At 34.8% G+C, this 26,514-nt stretch overlaps 1 protein-coding gene across 1 annotated transcript in view; it reads right to left on the bottom strand.

Moving 5' to 3' along the window:
* Nucleotides 1-2,549: 2,549 nt before the first annotated feature.
* The window catches only part of C1H14orf39 (chromosome 1 C14orf39 homolog), a 41,113-nt gene continuing 17,148 nt past the window's right edge, over nt 2,550-26,514 (bottom strand). The window contains exons 10-18 of the mRNA XM_059666835.1: nt 24,975-25,108; nt 24,179-24,255; nt 17,170-17,255; nt 17,021-17,079; nt 13,981-14,042; nt 12,228-12,403; nt 9,604-9,748; nt 5,198-5,255; nt 2,550-3,295 (exon numbers count right to left, since the gene is read on the bottom strand). Coding sequence (XP_059522818.1) covers nt 3,099-3,295; nt 5,198-5,255; nt 9,604-9,748; nt 12,228-12,403; nt 13,981-14,042; nt 17,021-17,079; nt 17,170-17,255; nt 24,179-24,255; nt 24,975-25,108 — 994 coding nt within the window. The 3' untranslated portion in view covers nt 2,550-3,098. The remainder of the gene's footprint in view (nt 3,296-5,197; nt 5,256-9,603; nt 9,749-12,227; nt 12,404-13,980; nt 14,043-17,020; nt 17,080-17,169; nt 17,256-24,178; nt 24,256-24,974; nt 25,109-26,514) is intronic.

Here is a 26,514-nt window from a genome sequence, read left to right as displayed (position 1 = left end):
ATCATATGTAATAGACTCATTTTCCTACTCTCTATTCCAATTAGGCCTATTCTAAATTTCCTTCACACATACTATATTTGTGATTGTATATTTCTTTTGTTCATATTGTTCCCCTTACCTCGAAAGTCCTCCCTGCTTCCTTTACCAATACAGTCAATTCTATTAATTCAATAAGCATTTAATGAAATCCTACTAAACACTTTCCCATAGAGTTAGGCAGAAAAAATGCAAAGCTAAAAAAAGCCATCAAACTTACACTGAATAATTTTACAATCTACGTACCTTTAAAGTCCTAATTTAAATGCTATCTCCTCAATGAATCCTTCCCAGGCTTTCCATTCCATGATGACCTTTTTTCCTGACTCTTAAAATACTCAGTCTCTTCTCTACCACAGACCAAGTTATAAACTATCAAATTTTATTATAAACTACTTTATTGTAACATTTTTGTTGTTTAATAAGTTTTTGTCCTTTCAACTAATATAAGTTCCTTCAGTATAAGACTGCCTTTTACAGAAAGAGACTTTGCTTGGGGCAATGAGTGCATTTGCAGCATGCAGATGAAGTTTTATTGAGTTGTAGACTTGAAACCTGTATGGTTTTGTGAACCAATGTCACCACAATAAATTCAATTTAAAAAACAACACTATGTCTTTTAGCTCTTCTATATGCCCTCAAAATATCCTGCACACTTTAGATATTTTTTAAATACGTATTTTACTTTACCTCATTTATTAATACATGATAAATCTAACTCTACTGGTGTGGTAGGCATTTATTTAAAGTAAAAATAAACCATAGAATCACTGGGTCTCTCAAGGCTAAAACCCATTTTGACCCTCTTAATAAATGACAAATAAGTCAATAACTTTTTCTTCTTTTTCAAATATAGTCAATGTTTTTGCCAAAACTATCATTTAATTCAATTGTAGAGTCAATAAAATACTTGAAATAAAAAGTAAAACTCCAGCCCTGGCCCATGTGGCTCAGTTGGTTGGAGCATCGTCCCGTACCAAAGGTTGCAGGTTTGATTCCCGGTCAGGGTACATACCTAGGTTCCATGTTCGATCCCCGGTCAGGTGCATATGGTAGGCAACAGATCGATGTCTCTTTTTGTTCTCTCTCTCTCTCTCTCTCTCTCTCTCTCTCTCTCTCTCTCTCTCTCTCCTAAAATCAATAAAAACCTACCCTCCAGTGAGGATTTTAAAAAAACAACCCTCCAGCCCAGCCCGTGTGGCTCAGTGGTTGATTGTTGACCTATAAATCAGGAGATCACAGTTCTATCCCTGGTCAGGTCATATGCTTGGGTTTTGGGGCTCAGTCCCCAGTAGGGAGTGAGAAGAAGGCAGCTGGTCAATGATTCTCTCTCATCATTGATGTTTCTATGTCTCTCTCGCCATTCCTTTATGAGGAAACAAACTCCACAAAAAACAACCCCCTCCAGCTTCACTTTCAACCGTTCATCTTTCAACTGTTGTTGAAAGTTTTGTGTTTTGTTTTGTTTTTAAAAACACAGTCCAAAGTTCTCTTAAATTTTTTCTATCATTAGTTATATGTCATCCTTATACTTCTAAAAATACACTTTGAGAAGTCTTAATTTAATACAATTGTGATATGTTGTGAACATCCTAAAGAAGCAAGATAGACTCTCACTCCAAATTTGCTTAGGATATTGAGATATAACACCAAACACACTCCAATAGGATATGAGAAGTCTTGTTACTTGCATAATAACATTTTTCTGAAGAGAGAAGACCAGACATTCTAAGCTGGTATGAAAATGGCTTAAGAGAGCAGGGGAAGAAGACTGGCTTTGGGTTTTTATATCAATAGGGGTGGAGCTGGAGCAAGAGTTTCTATAGATTGTTTTAATGTGGTGCCAAAGGAGGGAACATCTGGGCTTTCTTAACAGCTTGACTAAATATAGGGCAAAAGGGGAAGAAAACAGGGTGAGGCTTAAAATCCAAAATATGGAGTCAAATTCTTTATTACTTAATAACTCGATACAACTAATTTAAAAAACACAAAATACAATGATATTGAGCAATGTGTTTATATAATTTCATAAAATTTTAAATATCTTCACTTAAGCTATAGAACTGATTAACAAGCAAATGCTGTACATAAAACAGATTTTTGTTGAAGACAGGAAACAAAATTTTAAATGTTCTTTAAAAATATTTAAGCAAAAAAATACATTAACAGTGTCACCATTAAGACAACAATTCGATTTTCAGAAAATTATGTTTCACATTTCCTTTTCTTCCACTAAAGAAACTGAAAAAAAACTGATAAAATTATAATTTGATCCTTTGTTGTATTATAAGAACACACATATTATTAAGGTATTACTCTTTATATTGCGAGAGTAAAGCATAAGTGAAACACAGTAATTTTAAAAGCATTTTTTAGTAGCTAAAAACTAAGTATATCTCAACATTAATTCTGCATAGTTACTGCTAAAAGGTCTTCTGATGGCATGAAGGAGTTCTTGTCCTTATCAAAGCACCTAAAATACTACCAAAATGAAACTTAGATTCTGTGGAGAAGCAGGCTTAATATTTATAATAAAGATTAAAGGAAAAAAATATCAAATTCTATTAAGATTAGTAGAAGTTCTGCCTGAATATGGCTTGCAAAATCAAAACCAAAATAATGATAGTGATAGCTAATACCACAATAAAAACAAAATTAAATGACATGAGCTTAATTTCCTTCAATATTTAAATAATATAATAATATAATTATGATAACCCATTATTGCTTTAATCAACAAAAAAGTCTTCATATTTTAATAATGTAAATTTATGCCCTAGAGCAGTGATGACGAACTTTTTGAGCTCGGCGTGTCAGCATTTTGAAAAACCCTAACTTAACTCTGGTGCCGTGTCACATATAGAAATTTTTTGATATTTGCAACCATAGTAAAACAAAGATTTATATTTTTGATATTTATTTTATATATTTAAATGCCATTTAACAAAATCAACCAAAAAAATGAGTTCGCGTGTCACCTCTGACACGCGTGTCATAGGTTCGCCATCACTGCCCTAGAGGTTTACAGAGCAGTAAAATAATTCAAGTACTTAGTAATTAGTTCAAAAAAAAGTAAACTGAGTTGTATTTTGTGAGGAAGATGAAAAACCTTTTACAGAAGAAGGGGGTGTTGAGTTTTGATCCTGTTCAAATGAAAATGGAAAACTAAAATCATCTTTTCCAGCTCCAAATGTATGAGTTGAAGAGTCTGATGGAAAAGAAAATGTAAAGGCATCTTCTGGTTTCCCAAATGAGTTTCCTGAAGAAAATATATACATAATATCATGCTATTCATGTTACATAATTTGCATAACCTACTAAATTACAGTATACAGCTTACAATAGGATAACATTGAATCATTTATCTATCATGCAGATATTTAACTGTATTTCTCGTATGTGCAAAGTACTATCCTTTGTAGTATGGAAGGTTATTGAGATTCAAACTTAAATTCTACTTTAAAGTAATTTGTACTCAAGTACATAAAGAAGTAGTATATAAGGTGGAAGGAAGGGTAAAGAACTCAAATGGAGAATATAGCACAGAAATAGGTATGCATAGAAAATATACAGGTGACAGAAAACAATTCAGCTTTCAGGAGCACTGAGAAATAAGTTATTAAAAGGGAATTAATGAAGATAAGCTTGGAAAAACTGCTGTATGTCCAGCTACAGAACTGGGCTTCATTTGGTAAGTAAATGAAAGCCACTAAACATCTTCAAGAAGAGATATGACAGGACTTCTACTTCTTTATATAAGAGTTATTCAGGAGAGGATATGTAGAAAGGCTGGGAGAGTGTCTAGAAGTGGAAATAACAGAAAAGAGATGATAAAAGCTTGGCCTTACCTAAAATCACAGCAAAAAGAATGGAGAAAGAAATATTGGATCTAAGAGACATCGCATAAGTCAAACGTATTCAAATATTATTTATGAGTAACTACAATTACTGCTAATGACATTGGTCTAGGACAGTGATGGCGAACCTATGACACGCGTGTCAGAGGTGACACGCGAACTCATTTTTTTTATTGATTTCTGTTAAATGGCATTTAAATATATAAAATAAATATCAAAAATATAAATCTTTGTTTTACTATGGTTGCAAATATCAAAAAATTTCTATATGTGACACAGCACCAGAGTTAAGTTAGGGTTTTTCAAAATGCTGACATGCCGAGCTCAAAATGTTCACCATCACTGATCTAGGAAATAACAGAACAATGAAAAGGGCTCTATAGTTTTAAAATAAAATTTTAAAAATCAACTTTACATAAAAAATAACAATTCTCAGAATTGTTATTAAGGAAAAATATTCTTTTTCATTCATTTTATTATTTAATACTATAGATATATTTTCAACATCTTAATTATAATTGTTGTTAAGTAATTTAAAATGTACAGTAATCCAAAGACTTACCTGAAACAAGTCTTTTAAAGCACCTATATTTTTCCATAGAGAACCAATTCAATGAGTGCATTAAGCAAAACAATTTAGTTTGTGCCACGTAGAAATTTCATATATTTTTAAACATCTCAGTTATTTCACCCTAAATAAATCTGAACCAGCCAGCAGTAGGGTGAGTGGGTCAGTAGGTGGATGGATGGGTTGATTACAGATACCTGAGTACTTCCTGCCTTTTTCACTTTATTGTTCCATTGACATTCAGTAGATTTAAAGGAAGATTGATAAAATATAGCTACAGGTCCAGAAAGAACTAAAATATTGGAGAGAGAGAGAGAGAGAGAGAGAGAGAGAGAGAGAGATGATCGGTTGCCTCCCACACACACCCTGACTAGGCATGCCCTGACCAGGAAATCAAACCAGCAACCTTTTGGTGCATAGGACAATGTTCGACCACACCTGCCCAGCTATAATGTCAACAGGTATTTTAGATATGAAGAGATATCAATAATACTGTCAGAAATAAGGTCAGATGGCTTCAATGGTGAATTTCACCAAACATTTAGAGATGTATTAACACCAACCCTTCTCAAACTCTTCCCAAAAAAATCAAAGAGGAGGGAACACTCCCAAACTCATTGTATAAAGCTAGCATTAACTTGATACCAAAACCAGAAAAGGACACTACCAGAAAAGTAAAGTACAGACTAGTATCCCTCATGAATATACCAGTAGATGCAAACTACATATCACTTACCAACTTCTTGTTGTGACGAGAGAGGATGTAAATTTCCTGCAGAATAGTGTTCATTAAACTGAAAAATAATTTCCATTAAGTATTATTCATAAAATCAGTAAAACAGTATACATAGCATTTATATTTGAATCTAAAGTCTGGTTCTTCTAGTAAGCATAATCAGAGTAGACAAAACAGCAACATTCTATATAGTACACTATTGTACTTAAAAAGAGATTTATCTTCATAACCTATCATTTGATTATATTAAAATAAATAAGGCTTATTGATTTGATTCTGGACACTGATAAAATATTAGTAGGCAACATATATTTTACTAAGGAAGTTCCTACTTTGGAATATTAATAAAACCTAAAATTCTAATTAACTTTTGCTTTATTCTGAAGCCTTTTTTACAAATCAGGTTCTTGGTATTGTTTTTTGTTTTAAAATATATTTTATTGATTTTCTACAGAGAGGAAGGGAGAGGAATAGAGAGTTAGAAACATCAATGAGTGAGAAACATCGATCAGCTGCCTCCTGCACACCCCCTACTGGGGATGTGCCCGCAACCAAGGTACATGCCCTTGACCGGAATCAAACCTGGGACCCTTCAGTCTGCAGGCTGACGCTCTATCCACTGAGCCAAACCGGTTAGGGCTCTTGGTATTTTTTTCCTGCCTATATGCTAAATGAAATAAGCCAGTCAGAGAAAGACAAGTATCACACGATCTCTCTTATGTGGAATATAATGAACAAAATAAACTGAGGAACAAAATAGATCCAGAGACATGGAAACATGGAACAGACTGACCAATCTCAGAGAGAAGCGGGGCAGGAAGAGATTAACTAAAGAATTTATATGCATAATGCACTATTGAACACAGACAATAGTGCAGTAAGCCTGGGAAGGAGGTCCAAAGGAGATGGAGGGGTTCAAAGAGAGAAAAAAAGGGGACATCTCTAAGACTTTCAATAATAAAGATATATATTTTTAAAGTAATAGGAAGTATGATAGCTTCACGTCACTTCAGATCAAGTTTGCTGCCAAAGCCTGTTTTCTCTGTAAAACAAGCTTTTAAAAAATGGAATCATGGCCTTGGCCGGCTCAGTGGTTAGAGTATCAGCCAGTGCACCAAAGGGTCTAGGGTTCGATTCCAGTCAAGGGCATGGACCTGGGTTGCAGGTTCCATCCCTGGCCCCAGTTGGAGCATATGCGGAAGGCAATCAGTCAATGTGTCTCACGTCGATGTTTCTCTCTCTCACTCTCCCTCCATCCCCCCTCCTTTCCACTCTCTCTGAAAATCAATGTAAAAAATACCCTCAGTGAGGATTTAAAAGAAAAAAAAGGAATCCTTACAACAGGTTTCTGTTCTTTTAAAACTTAATATTGCATTATGAGCATTTTTTATGTTGTTATTCTTCCAAAACCTGATTTTTAATGGCATTTTAATATTTCTCCATAGTGACATACAATGCAGTTTCTTTTTCTAAATACATATTTTATTAATTTCAGAGAGGAAGGGAGAGGGAAACATTAATGATGAGAGAGAATCATTGACAGGCTGCCTCCTGCACAACCCACACCGGGGATGGAGCCCACAACCTTGGCACATGGCCTGACCAGGAATTGAGCTGTATCCTCCTGGTTCATAGGTTGATGCTCAACCACTGGGCAGGAGTTTATAAATTTTGTTAATATTCTTCAAAGGCCCAACTTGGCTTTGTTAATTTTCTCTGCTTGTTTTCTATTTCATTGATTTATCTTTCTTATTTTTACTTTGTTCTTTTTTCTAGCTTTTCAAGATGGAACCTTAGGTCACTAATTTTAGACCTCTCTTCTTTTCTATTAATTTAATTATCTAAATTATCAAATACTTAAATTGATCGTTTTGCTCTGGTTTTGGAAGCATTCCACAGTTTTTGATATGCTAAATGTTTACAATCATTCACTTCAAAATTTTTCTATTTTTTTTTCATGATTTCTTCTTTGACCCATACCCTACATATTTAGGATTTTCCCAACACCTTCCTATTGATTTCTAATTTAATTCTATTGTGGTCTGAGAAATTTATTAAGACATTTTATGGCCCAGATTATGATCTGTCTTGGTGAATGCACCATCAGTTGCTGGGTGTGGTGTTCTATAAATGTAAGTTAGGTCAAGGGGATCAATAGTGTTGTTCAGATTTTATAACATACATTTATTGACTATTGTTTAATTATATAAATTGCTGACAGATTTTAATTGTTTAAAAATCTCCAACTTAGTTTGTGTTTTTGCCTATTACTCCCTTAATTCTGTCAATTTTTGTTTTGTATTTTGATGCTGTTAGTAGGCATATACACATTTGTCATTGTTATATCTTCCTTAATAATTGACCCTCTTATCCTTATGAAATGTTCCTTTTTATCTCTGTCAATATTATTTGCCTTGAAGATTACCTAAAATGCTATTAGTAGAGCCATTGTGACCTTATGCTTACAGTTTTCATGATATACCTTTTCCATCCATTTACTTTCAATCTGTCTTTGTCTTTATATTTAAAGTGTTACCTTATAGATAACTTATAGTTGGGTCATGCTTTTTATCCATTCTTACAATCTCTACCTTTTAATGGAGTGTTTAGTCCATTTATGGTGAATGGAATTATTTTAAAATTTTATATTTTCATCAAACATTTTACTATTTTTTTTTCACTTTCTTCCTATGTATCTTGTTTTGCTGTTCCTTCTCTGCCTTCCTTTGGGTTAAATGTCATCTTAGAGTTCCACTTCAGTTTATTACAAATCTTATTTTTTTTAACATTTTTATTACTCTTAGTCAGAAAACTTAGTAATTATTATGCCAATCTTATTCCTCAACCCTACTACTACAAAATCAAAACAAAAGATTAAAGGTAAATCAGCTTGCCAGGACTCCAATTAGAATTGGATATTTATAAATTATTTGGGGAAGAAATATATACTTACAATATTTTCTACCTATACATGTATGTCATATATCTTTTGATATATTCAATTATATTTTTTCTTTATCCAAATGGACATATTTCCTGCTAAAGTTACATACATGTGTTTTGCATTTATGTTACTATTGTAAATGAGAATTAATTAACTATAGTCTATTTTTTAATTCCTCTAGGGATTACTGTTTTTGAAATAATCATTTAGATAAATTGAGATCAAAGGTGAAGACATAAAATACTACAAATTGTACACTAATACTATGTCACCCATCAATAAATTTATAATATCAACATTTTAATATTATGTATTAGATGTAGGAATAAAATATTCTAATCCACATAAAATTGGCTAACTGTGACTAAATTAGTTGAGCAATAACAATATAATATTTATATTATATTACACTGCTACTTATGGCATTAAATGGTTTGAACTTTTCTAAGTGTTTTATATACATAAATCCACTTAACAGTAAAAAAAACCCCTATGGTAAAAGTTATTATTTTCATTTTACAGATGAAAAATAGAGTCTTACATATTCAAAATCCTACATCCAGTATACACCCAAGTGGTCTGGTGTCAGAGTCTAGTGTTAATCACTATGCTATACTATCTCTACTAATCAAATAAAGTACATAGTGTTAATTTTCAGTTTCAATTGCTAAATACAGAAGTAAGTACTTTATCATGATTTCTAACACTTAAAAGGAGAAATCACTATTAGATGGAAATTCTTTAGGTCTTTTAAAATTATCCTATCTAATAAAAGGGTAATATGCAAATTAACCATCACTCTGTCACAAAGATGGTGGCGCCCATAGTCACAAGATGGAGGTGCCCAGTCCTTTCAGCCCCGCTGGAATCCCCCAGTCCCAGGGGTGGGGGTGGCCACTGAGAGCAGGTAGCGTGAGAGGCCTGGCAGAATGTTTGCTTCATCGCCGTGGCGACGAGGCAAGCGTTTTGCACCCGGCCACAGATGGGCCTCTGGGCCACGGAGAGCCTCTGGGCAGTGGGCGTGGAGTGGCCAGGCCCCGCAGAGAGCTACTGGTGCACGGATTCGTGCACAGGGCTACTAGTTTGATTATAATGTTGTTATATACACTCATGTAGATAGAAAGACCAACTAATAACCTGGAGTTTTTACACTGAGAATATGGGAAATTTGTTTAGAAGTTAAACACATAAACTATAAAACCAAATTAATTTTTAAACTGCCTTTAACTGCAGTTTAAAGCATTCCTGCCCTGAGATTCTTTTTTTATAAATATATGTCAATTTGGGGCACCTAAAGTTGAAAATAAAAAATAATGGGTGAACTTCGCTATTTATCAATATTCAGAATCTTTTTAAAAATTGCTTTTGTCCCAAGATAGTTTGGTACTAAAGAAATAAAATTCCTTGAGGTTCTAGTGTACATTTTTTTTTTTAGAAATGAAACTTTAGCTTCTCATGTTACCTTATCTGATGAGGTTTCTGAATCAAATACAGAAGAATCAAATAAATTCAATCCAGGTGATCTAGAAGTATAACTCATAAGAAAAGAAAACCCAGGGGATTCTTTTTGTGTTTGATCTTCAGGCATTGTATTTCTGTTTCTGTTATAAAGAAATAAGAAATCACCAAAATGTTAAAAACATATTATTTAATATTGCAGAGTGGTAAGTACCATAACAAATGTCATAGAGCAGTGATTTTCAACCTTTTTCATCTCATGGCACATATAAACTAATTACTAAAATTCTGCGGCACACCAAAAAATATATTTTTTGCTGCTATTACAAATAAAAGTAGGTATAATTTTGATTCATTCACATCTGACAGCTATTGTTGTGTTGTCATTTTTTTTATTTGACCATCTAAGGCAGCGGTTCTCAACCTGTGGGTTGCAACCCCTTTGGGGGTTGAATGACCCTTTCAAAGGGGTTGCCTAAGACCATCGGGAAACACATATATAATTACATATTGTTTTTGTGATTAATCACTATGCTTTAATTATGTTCAATTTGTAACAATGAAATTGGGGGTCACCACAACATGAGGAACTGTATTAAAGGGTCATGGCATTAGGAAGCTTGAGAACCACTGATCTAAGGGAAAAGAGGTCAGTGCCTAACTAAACAGTCAGGTATTGCATGTTTTAAAAATTATTGCCACATACCAGTTGAAAAATCACTGGCATAGAGGTAAGAATTGACACGGTAGGGAAAGGGAGGAAGTAGCTACTGAAGTGACAACCTAAGGAGAAAAAGATGGTTTAAGGTGAAAAATAATGTTAAATAGAGTAAAACAATCAATTATGGAATGATAATAATTCCCACTGAGAATATACTGTCAGGCTCTATTCTAGGTATTTCCAACACCACTAAAGTGCTTTATTCCCCCAAATAACCCTATGAAATAGGTACTATTATTATCACTTCCATTTTATAGAACAGGATTTTGATGCATAGAAAGGTTAAATAATTTGCTCCAAATAATGTAGTGCCAGAGTTGGGATTTGATGCAGCAATCCAGATTCAAAGTCGAGACTCTTAACCTTGATTCTGTAGGTCCTGAAAGCCAGTCACAAAATTATAATCTTTATGAGAAGTCAGATTGTTGCATAAGGGATTTGGAAACAATAATTAGACAAGACAGCATATAAAACAGTTTTTATATACAAAAAGATTTGTATATAAATACAAAAAGATTTGGAGAAAATAATTAGATAAGACAGTATATAAAACAGTGGTTAAAAGCAGGGATTCTGAAAGCAAAACTGCCTGGGTTTGAATCTCAACTCTAACATTAATGAGTTGTACCACCTGTAATTCTGTTTCCTCATTAATAATAATGTACTTACATTTCATAAAGTTGTGAATATTAAATGAGTAATATTTATAAATTCTTAGACATTGCTATTAAGTGTTTGTTAAATACATAGAAATCTGAAGATAACTTCTATAACTACCTCTATGACTATTAATGAATCACTTAACTTTATAGATCGGTTTTCTCATCCATAAAAAGAGGTTTTAGCATATGATTGCCACATCCTTTTACAGTTCTTGGATTTGATGATGAGTCCGCTTTGAACATGCTGTGTTTGAGTCAACAGTATTACATTAATATATATAATACTCTTACTAGCAATTTAAAATATAGCTGTAGAACCCTGGCCAGTGTTGCTCAGTTGGTTGGAGCATCGTTCCATAGACTGAAAGGTTGTGGGTTTGATTCCTGGTCAGGGCAGGAGGCAGCTAATTGATGTTTCTCTTTCAAATCTATTTTCTATTCTCTCTCTCTCTCTCTCTCTCTCTCTCTCTCTCTCTCTCTCTCTCTCTCTCTCTTTCTCTCTCTCTCTCTCTCTCTCCTTCCCCTCTTTCTAAAAAAAAAAAAAATCAGTAAACATATCCTCAGATGAGAATTAACAAAAAATTTAAAGATAGCAGTAGAACACAGGTGAGAGATTCCTGATGAAGTGAAATCTGTTTGACATAGGGTTTAGAGGAATCTCAGGGATCAGCATTAAGGAAGGGAGTGAACTATAAAAGGTAAAAATGCAGCACTATTTTCTTAGCTGCAAATTAAAAATCTATGGTTTTCAAAGTTAAATTATCATTTTAGAGATATTTATGCCTATTGATGTTAGTTACAGAAGAGCAATTCTTGCTTTAGACATTGCAACATAAGGAAAAATGACTGCTGTAACATTATTCAATGATGTCTACAATCTACCACATGGGGTAATAGCATTTTAAACTTTCCATAGATTTTTTTTTATCCTTTGGAAAATGTTAAATATGTAGACTATTGCACTAGATAAGTACTCAGGATCTATGCCATCTCCAGCTAAATGTTGCAGAAAAAATGGGGTAGAAGATACATGAAACAAGAATGGCAGGATGTTAATAACTGATAATTGTTTAAATAGGGTTATAGGTACATAGGGTCATTATATTAGTGTGTATCTCCTTTGTATAGATGACATATTCCATAATAAAAACTTATTAAAGGTATAGGCATTTTACTATTCCTATCAATTATTCATGTAACTCAAAACATAAGTTCTTTAATTATAATTATTAATTAAAATCTTACATTTCAAGTGGGGGCGTTTTAGAGAACAGTAATTTCTCCAAAGATTCAGGTGTTTTCACAGCTTCAGGGGTTCTTAAAAATAAAGGAATTTCAGAAGTCTGTGCAAAATTCTCAGCCCTTTCTTCTACTTCATTATTATTATCTATTGGCTTCCCCAAATGTTCTTCATGTATAACCTGCAAATTTAAAGTAACAGAAAACTATAAAAATGAATGTTATTGCATTAATAAACTCACATATATAAAAATGTGTGAAGTGGAAAATACCATATTAATGTATGTTATTATCATTACACTAGAGGCCCGGTACACTAAATTCATGCACTTGGGGGAGGTGGTGGGAGTCCCTCAGCCCGGCCTGAACCCTCTCACAGTCTGGGAGCCCTGAGGGAATGTCCGACTGATGTCTTAGGCCTGCTCCCCCCAGAGAGTGGGCCTAAGCTAGCAACCGGACATCCTTAGTGCTGCTGTGGAGGCGAGAGAGGCTCCCACCACCGCTGCTGCGCTCACCAGTCGTGAGCCCGGCTCAGGGCTTCTGGCTGAGTGTCGCTCCCCCTGTGGGAGTGTACTGACCACCAGGGGGCAGCTCCTGTGTTGAGCACCTGCTCCCTGGTGGTCAGTGCATGTCATAGCAACTGGTCTTTCTGCCACTCAGTTGATTTGCATATTAGCCTTTTATTATATAGGATAGGCAAAATAAGTAAAATAAGAATAGTTAATGAAAATAATTGTCCAAACACACAAAATATATCTGTCCAAAAATGGGGGAGGGGGGGAATGATGAGCAATTTTCTTTTAAAATTTCCACATCATGCTCTGGGTTGAGTTGAATATGGTATCTCCTTGAAAGGGAGAAAAGTAATTTACTTCTAAGCAATCTTGCTCTCATTGCATATGTTCTTTGCATTTTTTTTTTGCTTTTATAAATTCATTATACTATTTTCTCAGCAAAAATTGAGAACTTGAATAACTAATTTTCCTTTACATTATTTTATATGCTAGCAATGTGGTTTCTAAAATATGTTTGTTATACCTAATTCCATTACAGAAACAGTTTGGGTCACTCCACAAAAAACTCTAAATGTGCTTTTTACCTGTATTTCTTTACAGCAAAAAATCTATGTTGCTTCTCCTGTTTTTCTTAAGTTCTTTATTTTATTTTTAAATTATGTATTGGTTAGGGTGTACAGCTTATGGTTAGAAAATAATATACTTTACATAGCGTTCCCCACAATATTTTGAGTACCCCAACTGGCACCATACATAATTACTATAATACTATTGACTATATTTCCTATACATTTCTTACTTCCCCCTGAATATTTTATAATTACCAATTTGTTTCTCTAGTATGTCTACATATATCAACATTAACGATTTCTATTATTAAAAAATATTCTGAATATATTTTTATGGTAACCACTGGTCTTAAATTGCTTTGGTAAATTATTCCATCTTACCAAACAAAATTGTTTTCTTCCATTATAATTTAGTTGTGGTGTCAATATATATAGTCAATTATTAATGACAACTCTTTTTGTGTATTTTCATATAAACTTTTTGTAGCTTCATTTTTTTAATCTAAAACTCGAAGGAATAGATTCTATAACATCATAGCCACTTGATTACTAAGCTAATAACATCTATACCTCACATAAATAATCTTTACTATAATAAATCTGAAATAAAATTATGAACTAATATTTAAATTGGAATGTTTTGCTGAGAAATTAGAAACCAGACATTTGACTTACTTGTGAAATACATTTTGATTCTTTCAATTGTCTTACTGTCCCTGTATCTCCACACTCAGCATCTGTTATATGAGAATAAACTATTTTTTCTTTTTGCAATTTAATTATAAATAAAACATGTTACACCATATGAAATTGCCAATATTTAACTGTTTTTGACCTACAAAACTACAACTTCATATAATTCAAAACAATACACAGACAGTAGAATAAAAACTATATGATCCCAGTCAGCGTGGCTCAGTGGTTGAGTGTCGACCTATGAACCAGGAGGTCACGGTTCAATTACTGATCAGGGCACATACCCAGGTAGTGGGCTCGATCCCCAGTGGGGATGGTGCAGGAGGCAGCCAATCAATGATTCTCTCATCATTGATGTTTCTATCTCTATTTCCCCCCTCTCCCTTCCTCTCTGAAATAAAAAAATATATATTTTTAAAAAACTATATGAACAGTTTAATGAACAAAATTACAAAAAGAACACCTATATAACTACCACCCATGTAAGAAACAGAATATTATGAGTACTCTAAAAGGTCTTATATTCCTCATATCCTCCTCCTCAGATGTAAGCACTATTCTGACTTCTGTAATAATACTCTAAAAGGTCTTATATTCCTCATATCCTCCTCCTCAGATGTAAGCACTATTCTGACTTCTGTATATATCACCTAAGCAATATAGTTTACTTTTCCTGTTTTCAAATGATAACATGATGAAATAATAATATGCATGCTCTTTATCTTGCTTTTTTTTGTTTAGCATATGCTTGTGAGATTCATCTGTATTGTTATACATAGACAAAGTTGCTTATTTTAATGATATAAAGTATCCCATTGTCCAAACACACAATATATCTATCTATTCTACTGAAAATGGGCATTTGAAGTGTTTCTGCTTTGAGGCTATTACAAACAATAATATCACATTCTTTTACATATATACTTGCATTTACACGCTTGTATTTCTGTAGGTATAGAGTGGAATTACAAGGTATAGAGTATGTGTATCTTCCATTTTACAACATGTTAAACTATTTTCAAAGTTTAGCTTCCAAGCTATTTATCCATTTTTGTTGTGGCAACTGACCATCCTGAGCTACTCTAGGAAATCATTCAATTTCACCAGACAAAACTATTAGCTCCAATTATAACTTAGGTGTGGTTTCAATACATGGTCATTTATAAATGGCAGTTCCTACAATAATTATGAGAATTCCTATTGCCCTATATTCTCATCAATACTTACCTAGTATTGTCAGACTCCTTAATTTTACTAGTCTGGTGGATGTGTAGTAGTATTTCATTGTGTTTTTATTGTTAAGTTTCCTGATTTGCTGAGCAACTTTTCAGATGGTTAGCTGCCACAAAAGTTTTGCTATGTGAAGTACCTATTTGTGTACTTTGCACATATTTCCAATAGGATTGCCTTTTTCTTCTTGATTTGTAGAAGTTCTTTATACATATTTGGAAACTAGTCTTCTGACAGTTCTAAATCATCTTGCCTTCCAATCTTTTTATAGTGTCTTTTGATGACCTAGTGACCTAGCTTCTATTTTTTTAAGTGTCTTTTGATGAACAGAAATTCTGAATCTTAATATAGCCAAATTTATCAATCTTTCTTTTATGATTGGGCTTTTTAATTCTTATTTAATAGAACTTTCTTACCTTGAATAAATATTTTTCTACTTTATCACCCGAAAGCTTTATATTTTGCCTCTTGCATTTAAGCCAAAAATATTATTTTTACCATATATTAACTTCTTCAAAAATACACTTGGAAATTATTGAACAGAGTCTTTTTTCTTCTAAGATAACTATATGCTTTCTTGAGTATGAAACCTCGCCATATCTGTTCATTGCAACTAGAACTACACCACATATATGCATTTCCCCACATAAGTGTATTAGTGATGTGTTGTTTCTAGAGATTAGCCATTCTTTCCTTGTCTAACACTCAGTCAGCTTGGCATGTATGGAGGATTATAAACAGGTGGAACAGATCACTGTGCAGATAAGATATATTTCTTTTTTCCAGAAGAAAGCAGGAAGAATATCCATTTACATGGGTATTTAAATAAGCATATTGTATTGGTTGAATCCTATACTGTGTGAGAAATAGTATATTACATGACCTTTTTGAATATGCATATATTTACAGAATTTTGATACTACCAGAATGAGCCATTTTTAAAACCTCAAAATAAAAGTCAGCAATCCATATGCTAGAGACAAGAAGAGGTGAAGACTTTTATATAGTTTATAAGTAGAATAATTATTATTCATTACTAGGTTACCACAATATGCATACATGTGAACATGATATATTAAAAATATATCTACATGGATGTATACAGATACAGAGAGAGACAGAGAATGAGTTAGTATTTTTAAGGATGTGTCGAAGTTTCAACAGCTACTTGTTTCTAGGATAATAAACTCATAGATATATATCCTATGACCTTTCTATAATTTTATTCAAAGTTAATAATCCAAAATAGTAAAAGATTTATGTAAAAGAACATAGTAGCATTATTTTAATAGCAAAATAACTGGAAACAAAATATTCAAAGTGAGAGGAGGCTACTAGTAAATAAATTGTAGCAAATCTATACAATCATTACAAATAAATTCAACTGAATGGCACAGAAAAACACCCTCAACAATGGTATACTAAGTGGGAAGAAAAACAATACAAAATTATATACATAGCATGTTTCAAATTTGTGGGGAAAATATCAAAGAACACAACATACATATGCATAGGAAAAAAAATCAAGAATATACACCAGTGTGTAAAGAGCCTGTTATGTCTGGGTGGTGGTATTTTTGTATCTTTCATGTTTTTCTCTGTTTCCCAAATTTACTACAATGAAAAGTATTTGTTTTATATTTAGGGGAAATGTACTTAAAAAACCAGGCATGCATGGTCAATTAACCAGAGATGTAAACAATCTAAATTACTTATTTGAATAGCATAAAAACCTGATATAATTTGTTAGTCCCAATTCTTAGGAAAAATATAAACAGAAAATAAGTACCTGTATCTCCTTTTTCAAACCATTGATTGAAGTTTGACTGTTTCTGTGGGGTTAGCAATCTAAAGTATAGTAAATATAGTTTTTATATTATTTCCTAAGTTGATAAATTATTTTAGAAATTAAAGCATTTTCTTATTTTTAAAAGTTACCTGAACTGCATAAAATTCTGTGAACTTTTAATAGCTGTAACATGTGAACATTTTGAGTGGTTATTCATAGCAGAGTCATTAAATATCTGAAAAAAAGAAATTAAGCATTAGAATTTGATACACAAAACAATAAAAAATGTTTGGCTTGTCATGGCTGCTCAGAGCTTTCCAAGAACATTGTCACCCTGGTCATCACCATTATTATTTACTAGAGGCCTGGTGCACAAAATTCATGCATGGGTAGGGTCCCCTAGGCCGGGCCAGAGATCAGGGCGATCGGGGCCTTCCAGCTGCCGGCTGAGGCCTTCTTGCCAGCCTGGCTGGCGATCAGGGCCGATGTGGGCCATCTCGCCCAGTCCTGATCGAGGCCGGCAGGGCGGAAGGAGGGACTTGGGGAGGTTGGCTGGCTGTGGGAGTGCATTGACCACCAGGGGGCAGCTCCTGCATTGAATGTCTTCCCCCTAGTGGTCAGTGCATGTCATAATGACCGGTCGTTCCACTGTTTGGTCAATTTGCATATTAGCCTTTTATTATATAGGATGACAGTTAATATTTCATTTTTAACTTTAGATATTAATATCTAAACCACTGCTTTACTACTGTTTGTATTGTCTGTTTCAAGTCTTTAATTTTTCCTGTGTCACTAATTTTAAACAGTCCCTGATTTTTCTTATTTAACCCAAAATGAAGATATTTTTATTTTAATAGAAAAGTTTATCCCATTTCTTTCTGTTTAACAGCCACTGGTCTTAATTTTATCAACTTGTTGTACTTTCAGATTATAGAAAACCTGGACCTTTAAGGAACACCTGTCTCTTAAAGAACACGTGTTCTTTCAATGCCTGTTTTAAACAATATACATTTTTGCATATGTCTCCTAGTACAAGTATTTGTACAAGTATTTTAAGTATTTGTTTACAGTAGATGCCAAGAAGTAACACTGCTGAGTATGTGCACTTTTATTTTTAATCAGTTCACTGAATCAGTCCTCCAATGTAACTGTATCAAATTATATTCCCACTAACATTGACCTCACTAAATGTTAGCAATTGTTTTGATGTCTGAAAACTGATAGGTGAAACCAGGCATCTCATTGGTTTAATTTGCATTTTCCTGTACTTCTGAGGTCAGCATCTTGTTATGTTTAGTGACCTTTGCCTTTCCTTTCCTGTAAACTACCTTATCTTTGACCATTTTGTATTCTTTTTTATTAATTTGTAAGAATTATTATGTATTTATTTGCATATTATACATTCTGGATATCAATCTCCTGCCCATTCCATCACTGTCTTTTTGTTGTTGTTAATCCTCACTTGAGGACATTTTTTCCATTGATTTTTAGAGAGTGGAAGGGACGGGGAGAGACAGAGAGAAACATCGATGTGAGAGAGAGACATCACTCTTACACATGCCCCGACCAAGGTCGGGTATTGAGCCTGCAACCAAGGCATGTGTCCTTGATGGAATCAAACCCGTGACCCTTCAGTCCCAAGGCCAATGTCCTAACCACTGAGAAAACTGGCTAGGCCCATCACTGTTTTTTATTTTGCTAATATTGTTTGTCATACAGAAGTTTATTTTGATGTAGTCCACTAATAAATTTGTCTTTTTTTGTTCCACACTTATAATTACTACATTTTGATAATATTTTAAAGTGTTTTTGGATGTTCTGGAATTAGTAGTGGTGATGGTTACACCACCTGTGAATATACTAAAAACCACTGAATCACAATCTTTAAAATGGCGAGATATGTGAAATATCTCAATACCAAAAGTAAAAAAGAAACATTTTGATATCTGGTAGTATGAGTGTCCCTACATTCTTTTTAAAAAAACTATTTTAAATATATATGTTTTGGGGTTTTTTGTTTTTTGTTTTTTTTTACCTCTGTAGTCATTTATTAACCTGTTAATGTAGGGAATCACATCGATAGGTTTTTCTGCATAACATTCCTTGGGAAAAGTGAAGATAGCTTCTTTTTAGAATTGGTTTAGATATCCTTTTTGTTGTATTAATTGGTCAATTTTGGTGAATACTGCAAATTAAAATTTAACTGAATTCTATGTATGTTAGAAACAAAGTTTGATAATTGTGTTATTCAGGTCCTCTACATCCTTATTTTTTATCTTTTTTTTTAATTAAATCTTTATTGTTCAGATTATTACATTTGTCCCTCTTTCCCCCCCCCCCATAACTCTCCTCCTCCCAGCTCCCGCCCCACCCTCCGCCCTCACTCCCCACCCACTGTCCTCATCCATAGGTGCACGATTTTTGTCCAGTCTCTTTCCGCATCTCCCACACCCCTTTCCCCCCCAAGAATAGTCAGTCCATTCCCTTTCTATGTCCCTGATTCTATTATGATCACCAGATTATTTATTCACTTGATTCTTAGATTCACTTGTTGATAGATGCATATTTGTTGTTCATAATTTGTATCTTTACCTTTTTTTTCTTCTTCCTCTTCTTAAAGGATACCTTTCAGCATTTCATATAATACTGGTTTGGTGGTGATGAACTCCTTTAGCTTTTCCTTATCTGTGAAGCTCTTTATCTGACCTTCAGTTCTGAATGATAGCTTTGCTGGATAAAGTAATCTTGGTTGTAGGTTCTTGGTATTCATCACTTTGAATATTTCTTGCCATTCCCTTCTGGCCTGCAAAGTTTCTGTTGAGAAATCAGCTGACAGTCGTATGGGTATTCCCTTGTAGGTAACTGACTGTTTTTCTCTTGCTGCTTTTAAGATTCTCTCTTTGTCTTTTGCTCTTGGCATTTTAATTATGATGTGTCTTGGTGTGGTCCTCTTTGGATTCCTTTTGTTTGGGGTTCTCTGCGCTTCCTGGACCTGTAGGTCTATTTCTTTCACCAGGTGGGGGAAGTTTCCTGTCATTATTTCTTTAAATAGGTTTTCAATATCTTGGTCTCTCTCATCTTCTGGCACCCCTATAATTCTGATGTTGGTGCGCTTGCAGCTGTCCCAGAGGGTCCTTACACTATCTTCGTATTTTCGGATTCTTTTTTCTTTTTGCTTTTCCAGTTGGGTGTTTTTTGCTTCTTCGCGTTTTGAATCTTTGACTTGATTCTTGCGCTCCTCTGGTCTGCTGTTGGGTGTCTGTATAATATTCTTTATTTCAGTCAGTGTATGCTTAATTTCTAGTTGATTCTTTATCACAACATCGAGGGTCTCATTAGATTTCTTGAGGATCTCACTACATTTATCGGCGGTCTCACCAGTCTTTTCGAGGGCCTTACTAAGTTTATCGGCAGCTTCTAGAAAGTTCTTAAGAGACCTTAAAAGTGTGGTTCTGAACTCAATATCCTCCATTGACAGTTTTGTCCTGTTTCTTTGTCTCCGCATTTTTTATGCTTTCTTGGTACACCCCCTAGTGGTCTTTGTGCGCAGTCTTGTTGCCTTTAAGCCTTGATTGATGTCGGCAATACCGGGGGTGATTTGACCTCCAGGCTAACTGGCTATGAGAGTCCGCTGTGTCTGCAGTGGGAGGGCTTCTGTGCTGGATCTCTAGGGCGGTGCTAATCTAGCCTTTGCCTGAGGCTATCCGGCAAATGGTTCTGTGCAGGGCTTGGGCGGGGCGGGTCCCCGGGGATCTACAGGGCAGGTGGAGCAAGCAGTTATGGCTGCTCTCAGTTCCTTCCCCAGGGGCTCTGCCTCTCAGAGTCCCAGCAATGGCTGCAAACCTCGGAGAGAAAGCTGCCTTCGAGTTCCGACCGAAGCCAGACAGTCCCGCTTCTTCCGTTTGAGTCTTGGTCCCCAGAGACTCGCCCGGATCTGGAGCTCAGAGTCTGAAACTCCCTCCCGATTGAAAACAACAACCGTGCCCTCCGCCGCCAGCCCGCTCCGCGCGCACTCCACACCTGAGTATTTCACTTCAGCACTGCGCCGCCTCTGAGTCTGGGTATGATATTCTCTTTCCTCCTAGTTGTAGAATTTCCACTCAGCCAGCCTTCCTGTGGTTCTGGATGATGTCTGTTCTGTCCTTTAGTTATATCTCTGAAGTGGTTGTTCGAGGGCAGCAATCTCTGGCGTTAACCTATGCCGCCATCTTGGTTTCTCCTCCTTATTTTTTATCTTACTTGATTTTTTTCCTGTGGCAAAAACTTTCAGTTTTCTATCCTATTCAAAATCTACTTTCCTTTTGTGTTCTGATTTCAAAAACCAAAACCAAAACCAAACCACATATATTTCTCAACCTTTCCCCAGATAGAGGTAGCCATATGACTAAGTTCTGGCCATTGAAACATTACTATAAGTTGTTTAAAGAGCTTCCAGGAAAGATCTTTAAAAAATGGGGCTGAGCTCTGGCCAGGTAGCTCAGTTGTTTGGAGAATCATCCTGATACTCCAAGGTTGTGGATTCGATCCCTGGTCAGGGTACATACAGGAATCACCAGTGAATGCATAAATAAGTGGAACAACAAATCGATGTTTCTCTTTCTCCTCTCTCCCTTCCTCCTTCTCCTTCTCTCTCTCTCTCTCTCTCTCAAATCACACTCTAAAATCAATTGAACACACACAATTTTTTTTTAATGGGGCTGAATCAGCTAGCCTTGATCTCCTTTCCAGCCTAGAAGGCAGATATAATGGCAAAGTTGCAATGGTTAGCTTCTAATCATGATGTGACCTTGAGGCAAAAGCTTAGCATTTAAGGATAGCAGGAAAAGAAAGCAGAGATGTAGCCTGAAAAATAATGAAATTGTGGAGATGGTGCTATTAGCCCTAATAAAGTGAACCTGAGTCACTTTAGAATTTCAAGAGAAAAATAAATGTTTATCTTCTTTAATGTTATTATTTCATGGTTTGATTTTATATTGTTTCACATGTAGCCAAATTCAGAGTCAGCACTATTTTTGATAGAGCGATCATGTTTTAACTGTGGATTCAATTGCTTCCTTGAAATTCTATCGATTTTTCCTTTATATGTTTTGAAACGATCATTTTGTGCATCATGGTTATGACTTCTTGGTGAATTATTCTTTTTAAAAACATGAAATATATTTATCCTTACTAATGTTTTTAAATCTTGAACTCTATTTTATATAGCATTGTTACATTTGGTTTGGCTTTGTTTGCATTTGCCTGATGTATATTTTTCATCCTTTTATTTTCAGCCTTTATTTGTCAAGTTGTTTCAGCTGTTCTGTTTTAGTAGTATTTAGTTGTATTTTGTTTATATATTCCTTAGAAGCACCAATGTCAGATTTTTATTATTACTGATTTGTTCAAAACTATTTTTGGCACCTTATTTGTTTTCTATTTAAAATGCTTTCTAGTGCCTGCCTGGCATAGCTCAGTGGTTGAGCTTGGACCCACAAACCAGGAGGTCATGGTTCGAATCCCAGTCAGGGCATATGCCGAGGTTGCAGGCTCGATCCCCAGTGTGGGGCATGCAGGAAGCAGCCAATCAATGATTCTCTCTCATCATTGATGTTTCTATCTCTCTCTCCCTCTCCCTTCCTCTCTGAAATCAGTTTTAAAAATATGTTTTAAAAATAAAATGCTTTCTAGCTGTTTTATCCCCCCCTCCCATTCCTGACTTCTGTTGAACTAATTTTCTCCATTTCATCTTTTTTTCTACTGTTTTAAAACTTACACATTCCATTTATCTACTTTTGGCTAACCTTAAGTGTTAACATATGCATAAATTTATATTTTTCCAGCAAACATAGAATTAATCAGTATTTATATATTCTCCTTACCTCCATCCCTGAATAAAAAAAGAACTTGAGTAAACTCGTTTCCCTCATTTATTTTTCACCTTCATCCCATATTGGATATAATCTAGAATTTTAGTACCATATTTTAAAATTTTTTAAATTAATACATATTTAGAATTAATGTTTCACTAATTACTTTGGTCACCACTATCCTTATATCTGTGTTATTAATTATGAGTTAATGGAAAGCAATTATATTTTTCATTGAGAATTTCCTTCTGGACTATTTTCAGGAAGAATGAAGGAAAAGAGATTACCACACCAGAAGCTAGCTTTCTGGGTGGTGTGCTCCTTGTTCTTCATGCAAATCCAGAATCACCCAGAGTACCACCTCTCTCTAACCCAAGCTCCTATATTCACTGCTTCTACCTGGAGACAGTAAACCCATTGCTGACACCTGGCCAAAGGCAGAAGGATTATGAGATGAACAGATGTTAATGAAACTAATACCTACTGAAGTAACCCAATCAATTGCTCTCAGCTCTATAACTTCGATAAGAGTATTCTATGCAAATCCTGGGCTACAAGTTCCCTCTTCAATCCAATCCTGTTTTCATCCTTCAGAAATATCTCAGTTTTTGGTCTACTGGGTAAAGGGCTTGGTATTTTTAAATATTTTTTCTATTATTTTTAGGAGCACATGAGAAGGCTACAGTATATGCTCAGGCTGCCTTGTTGAAACTCCTTTTTTTTAGACCCTGAGGTTGTACTAATGGCTGATATAATCCTATATAATAAATCCTAATATGCTAAGTGTCCAGTCATCCGGTCAACCAATCAAAGTGTAATATGCCAATGATATGCTAAGGCTGCTCAACCGCTCACTACGACATGCACTGACCATCAGGGGGCAGACAGTTGACTGGTTGACCAGTCACTATGACGTGCACCGACCACCAGGGAACAGATGCTCCGATTGGTAGGTTAGCTTGCTGCTGGGGTCTGGCCGATTGGGACTGAGTGAGACAGGCCAGACATGCCCTGGAACCCTCCTGCGGTCCCTTCCCAGCTGGCCAATCTCCCCCGTCCTTCCCCGGCCCCGATCATGCACTGATGGGGTCCCTCAGCCTGGCCTGTGCCCTTTCACAATCCAGGCTGAGGGACGCACCTCCCCGCTCCCCCCAGAGTGCACAAATTTCATGCCCCAGGCCTCTAGTATATTTATAACACACATACACACACACACACACACACACACACACACACACACACACAGCTTGTCCTAAATAATGCAAGCAAGTATTTAATTTATACTATTAAAAAAGAAATACCTACCTACCTGCATATTGTTTTCTTTTTGTTTGGAGTCAACACTGGCAAGCTTTGACTGCTTCATAGAACTGTCTTCTTTTTTATCTAGGTTATTAAATTGAATAACTTCAAATAATTTCCAGAGATTAGACTCAAATATCATACCCAATATTTAACCTAACCTTGTAATTTAAAAAAAGTCACATGAATACTTAATTTAAATTAAAATATAGAATTATGAAATTATTATACAAATCTTAATACCTCACTATATAATAGCTACTACAGTAACTATGACTGTAAAATGAAATCCAGCTGGCAAAACTACATCTTTATAATGGGGAACCAAAGACAGAGTGGTAATATTAATGACCAGGGGACAAAAATAGTTAATATACTTATCTAACACAATTGTAGTTAATCTAATATACAGATCTATTGAATGAATCACGATTCAAATATCTCAGTGACTAAGTCACAAATATCATTAACACAAGTCAGCTACCCACTTATTAATAAGACTTCTCAAATAAAGAATATATAATTATCCATCCTCCTCTGATAGCTGTGCAACCAGATCAGAACACTTTTTTAAAAAAAATGTAGTATGAATGATTTCTCTTTCAAAGATAAAAAAGCTAAGTACAAAAGGCATGTCTTGTTTGCTCTCAGAAAAAAATCAAAGTGGTACTTTCCTGAGTTGATAGGTTTCTAGCAGTTTGTTTTTGGTTATATCAAATGATAACTAAAACTGCTTCTTCCTATTTCTTCTTCTAGGTGTTTGAAAAGAAAACTAAGTTTTTGGAAATAAACAGATACTATACCTATAACTCTTGGTTCTGAAGACAGAATATTTATTGGATTGACTAATTTCTGAGATTCATTTGGAAGAAATAATTGACTTTTCTGAGAGGTTTTATTCAATACAAGTACATGTTGTTCATCTTTTTCAAAAATTCTAAAGAGAAGAGTAAATCACATTAAATATTAGTGAAGTAAAAAATTAATATATATTGACAGAAGAAGACTTGACTTTGGGTGGTAAAGACATAATATACAGATGATGTAGTATAGAATTATACACCTGAAACCTATATAATTTATTAACCAATGTCACCCCAATAAATTCAATAAAAATTAGCATATATTAAAGCCAGAAGAGATATTTAGATATGAGATAGTTAAAACTCCTTATTTCACAAATAAAACTGAGTTCCAGAGAATTTAACAGATCTACCCAATATTAAGTTACTTACTAGTGTCACAGCTAAAAGACACCTTTCCTGATTAAGTCCAGTGCTCTTCTCAGTATACCACATTCTCATTTTTAAAACAGTAATTTTATGACTCTAAACATGTCAAAAATATTTTAAACTAAAATATCCTATATAATAAAAGCTTAATATGCTAAGTGTCCAGTCGTCCATTCAACCAATCAAAGCATAATATGCTAATGATGTGCTAAGGCCACTCAACTGCTTGCTATGACGTGCACTGACCACCAGGGGCAAACAGTCAACCAGTGACCAGTCGCTATGCTGTGCACTGACCACCAGGGGGCAGACACTCCGACCGGTAGGTTAGCTTGCTGTTGGGGTCTGGCTAATCAGGACTGAGCGAGATGGGCCGGACACACCCTGAGCCCTCTTGCAGTTCCTCCAAGCTGGCCAACCTCCCGCATCCTTTCCTGGCCTGATCATGCACTGGTGGGGTCCCTCCGCCTGGCCTGCGCCCTCTCCCAATACGGGACCCCTCAGGGGATGTCGGAGAGCTGGTTTTGGCCCGATCCCTCAGGCTAGGCCGAGAGACCCCACTGGTGCATGAATTCATGCACCAGGCCTCTAGTAATATTTATAAGTAGCATGCTTTAGATTTTGAAATACTTCAAACTTTAAAAATATTTATTTAGAAATAATCAACTAGCATGAATACAGAAACCATTAAAGCAACATTATGATCATAAGTCTTTTAAGTTTTTTACTAGAAGAACAATTTCACTGAAGTTTTTCTAAGTCAAAAAAAATTTTTTTAAATATTGATGATTAAATAATTTAAATAATTATATTACTTGATAATAACTATCAAAATCTATATTAAATAAAAGGACTAGTTATATAAGTTCCTTTCAATATAAAGAATTTTCATATTAAAAATTTGTGAATAGCCTGGCCGATGTGAGTGTCAACCTATGAACTAGGAAGTCACGGTTCGATTCCTCGTCAGGGCACATGCCTGAGTTTCAGGCTTGATCCCCAGTGTGGGGCATGTAGGAGGCAGCTGATCAATGATTCTCTCTCATCACTGATGTTTCTATCTCTCTCTCCCTCTCTCTTCTTCTAGGAAATCAATAAAAATATATTTTTA

This window comes from Myotis daubentonii, chromosome 1, assembly GCF_963259705.1.
Source record: "Myotis daubentonii chromosome 1, mMyoDau2.1, whole genome shotgun sequence".
Classification (NCBI taxonomy): domain Eukaryota; kingdom Metazoa; phylum Chordata; class Mammalia; order Chiroptera; family Vespertilionidae; genus Myotis; species Myotis daubentonii.
Note: the sequence above shows the minus strand (reverse complement) of the source record. Positions and strands in the feature narration are given on the sequence as shown.